General features: G+C 39.7%; 1 protein-coding gene across 1 annotated transcript in view; it reads right to left on the bottom strand.

Annotated features, from left to right (window-relative positions):
- The window catches only part of LOC118427540, a 50,504-nt gene extending 44,390 nt beyond the window's left edge, over positions 1-6,114 (bottom strand). Inside the window, exons 1-2 of the mRNA XM_035837377.1 lie at positions 6,014-6,114; positions 2,917-2,982 (exon numbers count right to left, since the gene is read on the bottom strand). Coding sequence (XP_035693270.1) covers positions 2,917-2,935 — 19 coding nt within the window. The 5' untranslated portion in view covers positions 2,936-2,982; positions 6,014-6,114. The remainder of the gene's footprint in view (positions 1-2,916; positions 2,983-6,013) is intronic.
- Between the last annotated feature and the right edge of the window lie 468 nt (positions 6,115-6,582).

The raw sequence follows: 6,582 nt of genomic DNA, 5'->3' as shown, positions 1-6,582 counted from the left end.
ACCCCCCACGCACACCCCCAAACACCCGCCACCACACACACACACACACTCCACCCCACCCCCATTTAAACCAGCCCCGTTCGAATACTGCAACGGAGTCTATGACTGTGGGACTCGATTGTCTCGGAGAACATTCCGGACATAAACGTCTTAACCGAAACATTCATGACAACACTTTCTACAACGATCGCGCGGTTTGTGCCCCGTGAGAGACCAACCTTGGATGACGTGTGAAACCAGGCGCATGCTAAGGAAAAATAGGCGAATCTACTGCAAATAGAAGAGAACTGCGCACCGCAGTGTAGCCCACACATTGAATACCCTTTAGCCTAGTTAATTTTGACCCTCTTTTCAATCCCATCATATACAGTATATTGTACTTCTCAGCCCTAGGAAACAAATGAAGCCAAGACATTAATCAACTTTTACAACCTTAAGAAAACTTTTTAACACCACCCTTCAGTCAGGTAAATTTCCCCATCAGTGGAGTCAGAGCGTCTTAGTCCCGATATTCAAAAGTGGTAACCCAACAAATCCATCAAACTATAGATGAATTGCTATTTCAAGTTGCGTCGGAAAACTGTTCACGTTTGTGCTAAACAAACGACTTCAATGCTTCGAAGATAACAATATTGTCTTCGAATTCATTTCAATCTGGTTGCTGAACGAATTTTCGCACAAGTGACAACATTTTTGTTCTCAAAACTCTAGTTGATAAGCAGATATCCACATCCGGGGGTAAATTATATGCCTGTTTTGTAGATTTTAAAAAAGCATTCGATTCTGTTTGTAGAAATGGGTTGTTTTACAAAATTTTATCCTCAGGTGTAGGGGGGAACTTCTTCAAAATTATACAGACAATATACTCTAACATGGAAAACTCAAACGGTCTATCAGCATACTTCAAGTCAACCTGCGGGGTGCGTCAAGGGTGAAATTTAAGCTCACTCCTCTTCAATCTATATGTTAATGACCTTCCAACCTTACTAAATTCATCACTCTGCGACCCCATCATTCTAAAAGATACTTTTGTCAATAGTCTTTCCTGGGCAGATGACCTCGTGCTGCTATCCAAATCAGAAAATGGTCTAAAGGAATGTTTGAAAAGATTACATAACTTCTGCTCCACTTGGAAATTAACGATTAATAAAAATGAAACTAAAATAATGATTTTCTCAAAAAACGGACAAATAAGTAAAAACTACCACCCCCACTTCCAATCACAGGGTCATACATTAGATATAACATCCTCACCTACACATATTTAGGAGTCGATATACTAGTAACCCCCTCGGCATCATTCAATCGTGCAAACAAGCAACTTAGACTTAAAGCTCTCCGTGCCTCTTTTTAACTTAAGTCATTATTATCAACAAATCGCAACCCATCTATTTCTCTCGCGCTAGAACTATTCAATATCCTGGTTAAGCCAATCTTACTTTACTGTAGTGAAATATTAGGCACAAATATCCAATGCAGGGACCTGATTCTTAAAGGTATAAAAGAATCCCCTAATGAAAACATACGATATATATCATCGATATCCAACATCCTATCTCCAATATAGGATCACCAGTAAGTATTCTTAAGACAAACCGTATCGGAAAGAAAACTGATCCTAATTGCAGCCGCCCTATACTCATACGTCTTAAGAAATACAATGACAAGCTTAACGTAGTTCATAATTCTAACATACTAAGAAACCAAAGCGTATCGGTAGAGCAACCTACAGTATCATACGAAGTTCCCGACTTGGAATATGTTCTCTTAAACTATTACAAAATAATAGTTCCCAGAAGCTCCGTCAACGCCGCTGTAAGGGGGGAACTAGGAGCGTTCCCACTGTACATTGACACCCAAGCTCAGCTAATAAAATATTGGCTCAGACTACAGAACATGCCTAATGACAGAATTGTTATAAAAGCATACGATGAAGCCGTTGAAGAAGACCAAGATTGGGCTGTACATGTTCAAGATATGCTAAGCCGACATGGATTCCGAAATATTTGGCTCAATCCTACTAGCTGTTGACGTCAAATATTTTGGAAACACATTCAAGGAACGCATGTAGGATACATTCCTCTCTGAATGGAGACAAAAAAATAAGAAACAACAATAAACTCAAAGTGTGTTCAAAAATAAAAACCCAGTTTGGTTTAGAAAACTACCTCTTATCTATTAAAAACAAAAATTTTGTGAATAGCATTACCAAACTGAGAATAAGTGCACACTGCCTAGAAATCGAAAAAGGTCGCCACCATAATATATCAACAGATCAGAGACCATGTCATTCATGCCAAGATGATACTAGCATTGAAGATGAGTATCATTTCATTATGACTTGTCCTACATACAATGAAGAAAGGCAAAAGCTAATGCAATCAATCACATGTAAGTCAAATATACCTCAACCACACACAAATGGTGACACCTTCAATATACTTTTATCATGTCATGATTCCATATCTATCCACGTAGGTCAATACATTTATCATTCCATGCAAAAAAGAAACAGTCTGTACCATTCCTAAATCACTTTTGACTGATATTATGTCGCTAGTAGCATAGAAATACCCAACCTGATGTATGTTATAGTTCCCATTATTACCTACCGTAGATCCCACTAGTATTGTAGTAACTGAAATTGTTGCAATATAACGTGTATGTGTAGTATTAGACTGTAGTTGTATATATATTGCCATACATTGTCACTGATGCAATTGTTGCGCAATGAACCATCTATCTATCTATCTATCAAAATAAAGATAACAACATATTATCAAGTACATGTGCCGCTTGTAATCTAATTCATATAAAATCCTTTGTTCCTGATAGGGCAGAAATTCCAACCTTTTTGCAGATGTTTCAGGACCTTTAAAGTAAGGTAGGCTACATATCTAGCAGCGTTAGGTTTACCTGCAAATGCCTCTGCCATGATATTGCCCTGGCCTGGTCACTGCACGAGGGCAGCTCCACCTTGCACTGTAAATGATAAGAGGGAGATCATTTCAATGTTTAAATTTCACCGTACAACAAGGCGCAAATACAAGACACAAACAAAACCTCCGAGCAACAAGATCACATGATCAAGTAGGTTGTATATAGGTTGTATAACCTCACTAGACAAAGCCAATGCGTCCATTTCCGTTAGAAACAACCTCTCTGACGCATGCGTCAAACCCAATATTTTGCATGGTTTCAAAATATGGGACGCGTTTAAAAGGTCAAATGACCAGTTGGATCTGTTCACTTAAAATATTGAAAAAAAAGTCCCATCATTAATCATCAATCATAAAGCGGTTTTGCAATTTTTACATAGATTATGCAAATAAATTCCTCATTACCATATTTGGTATCTAATCATATTCCACCTATCATAATTAACAAGTGTCATTTATTGAGGTCCAGCTATTGCAAACAATGGAATTATACAATTTCCTCATTAAATATGCAAATTAAATATGCAAATTAAGTCCTCATTTGCATAACATGCATATCATTATTAACAGCTTTGCCCAAGATACCTACATGCCTAAAATGATGCCAATCCGTCAATCCTTTCTGCAGTTATCCTCTTTGGAATGTCTTGACAAAAACGCCCCTGCAGTTCAGAAATTAAATGTACGGGGACTGAAACCTGCCTCACTTTGTCATGACACTGCAGGCTATCTACCAGGCAAATGGCAAGACCATATCATGTCTGGGATAAGAGATACATAGAAAAAACTGCTATGATAGAATGTTCTCATTAAGGATGCAAATGTACTCCTATTTTGCATTATTAGTATTTCATTTCGTACAACATTGTCTAAGGTATCTACATACCAAAAATCATGAACATCCGTTCTTCATTTCTTGAGTTATCGTCTTCAGAAGTATTTGACAAAAATGCCCCTGCTATCCCAAAACTAGGGGGCCCAAACTTATGTCACTTATTTCTGAGCACACGAGCTATCTAACACCCAAAAATCGTGACCATAGCTTGTTCAGACCACGAGATAGCGAACCCGGAAGTTGCACTGCAGTACCACGGAAAGTCACTAGGGGCCCAAAATCTAATCATTTCCAGCTTTCATCATACACTACCAACACTCAATCAATTCACCCTGTCGTTCTTGAGTTATCTTCTTTACATACAGACACACAGACAGACAGACAGACAAACGCAGGGTAAAATATAACCTCTATGACATTTCATGGAGGCAACAATCATTGCGCGTACCGAGGTCATTTTGCAGCTCATCTGCAAGGGCGGAGTTAGGGAAATACCCATGCAAGTGGTCTTAGGCCTCCCTAAACTCTATCAAACATTTTCTAAGACTTCGCCTGAACGTGCCAGCCGACAGTTTTCAAGCAGACGCTTTCTCCTGCCAGTTGGACATTAATGTTGGGCGTCAGGAGTGCGCAAGTCCTTAGAGGAGTGCGGGTATGCATAATTGTGGCATTTTTTTTTATCCCACATGTCTCAGATTGTTAACTCAGTTGGTCAGTGGTTAAAAGACGTTCAAACGTTTTTGAAGGAAATGCACAATGACAAAAAAGGCGGAGCTGCAAAACAATTAACGTAAGTTAAGATTATTCAAAACTAGACATACAATGAAGAAAGTTATCTAAATATGAGGGACAGGAATGCTGTCACAGGACTAAGGACCCCTCTGGAACAAAGACTACACAAACATTGTGATTTGAATAGAATAGAGGATGAACGTCATTTTGTAGTAGAGTGCAGATTGTATACGGTAGAGAGAAATGAACTGTATAAGGTTATACAAAACTTATTTCCTTATTTCATACACCTAAGTTCTGTAGAAAAATTTATATTCCTAATGCATCTTGACAACCTATCGATCATAAAACATATCTGCTCTTTTATCTCCACTATAACAGAAAAGCGAGAAGTTGAATTTATCCAACGATAGTTTCATTCATATCTGTTCTTTTCACTCCACTATAACAGATAAACGAGAAGAAGTTGAATTTATCCAACGATAGTTTCATTTTGTATCTGTTAACTGTATCTTTACAACATGCATATGCCTTGTTGTGACCTGTTCTTAGCCCGGTGTGGCAAAAATGTGCAATAGGGGTCTTCAATCATTAACACCCGGGGGCCACGGACGCGAAGAGAGTTGGAACGCCCGTTGCTACCGCGCTCCGATTTGCTTACTAGGAATTTGCTCATTCCGCCCTGACTCAAGTTTGGTTTGAGTCTCTGTAAGTAGTCCAGGATCTAGCATACATGTAGCATTCCCCCATTCCGCCTTGTTTCAACTATCGTCGACGCAACAGTTATACACACAATGACATAAGAACATAAATGGCTTCTTTCTTTCTTCTAAAAACGGCACTACAAGTCTTTTAAAATGACGTGAAAAGGCTTCTATGATTTTAGTATGACCATTAGCATAACTCACTGATAGTATCAATGGAGTCGACTCCGTGGATTTCATACAACTTCAGTCATGCTTATTCCGGGCCGACTCAAGCCCACTTTGGGAAAGGGTAATTGAGTATCCTAAAGTTCTTTTTGCACAGTCCCAAGTCGACTCCAACTAGCGCATGTGTAACCCCAGCCAACCACGGTCACCACACTGCATAGACAAGTATGTTTCCACCCCTATGTTCTTACCATGAACCATAACCCTAACCCTCGGCCATACATACACAGGTTTGTCGGAAAGATCTAGACTTCCCTCGTTTGGTTTCACATCCGCCTCTCTGCAGCGATATGGCGACGGGAAATGGACAGTCATAGATAGCATAGAAAACGTTTTCAAGTTATACAAATAGATTTACGTTTGTTTTGTCATGTCTGTAAGTTTTACTCCAGAAAATCTAAAACCGACCGGGGACACCTGTGGCTGTTCAGTCAGCGTTAAATATGGCGTCCCTAGAATGATGTGAAATCCCTGAACTTCCGACAAGGGCGCATAATCTGTGCCCTAAATCTTTTCAAACTATCACTGACTTTAATAGAGGCCAAGCGAGCTGAAAATGACGAATTAACAGTTACCTTTAAAAAAAAACCCAAAGATTTCCACTGGAAGGTTTTGGCGTAGGCTACCAGGACGACAAAGAAACTGCAGTCCGATGTACCCGTAGAAAGGACAACAAGTACAAAGGGACGGCTCAGAACGCAAGAATGTTGCGTTGATAACGTTCAGCCAATCAGGACAGGTTTGTTCTCTGTTTGTCTGTATGTACACTGGTTCAAGTGTCAAACAAGTTGGCATGTCTCGTGGGGGAGTTATAACCTTTAGAGTTTGGACTTAGGCAAAGTCCAAACTCGCCAGTCTAATTTTGTGCCGTGGTACATGGTCCGAAAAGAGTGTTGATTAAACTTTCAGACGTTCTGGTCATCCGGGCGACAAATAGAGCGAGCTTAGGACTACCATAAAGCAAGGCCTGGTGTGGGTTACTTGAACCGTGTCACGCAGCCTTAACCTGCCGAGCAATAAAGTTGCATTTGCCTTCAGGCGCTTTTCTAACAGGTTGAGTGATAGAAAGAAGCACGTCATTGGCTAACATACCTCAAGAAGATACCACTCGTCATGTTTTCCTTTCGCACTATGTTTGTGTCAC

The sequence above is a fragment of the Branchiostoma floridae genome, chromosome 12 (assembly GCF_000003815.2).
Source record: "Branchiostoma floridae strain S238N-H82 chromosome 12, Bfl_VNyyK, whole genome shotgun sequence".
Lineage (NCBI taxonomy): Eukaryota > Metazoa > Chordata > Leptocardii > Amphioxiformes > Branchiostomatidae > Branchiostoma > Branchiostoma floridae.
Note: the sequence above shows the minus strand (reverse complement) of the source record. Positions and strands in the feature narration are given on the sequence as shown.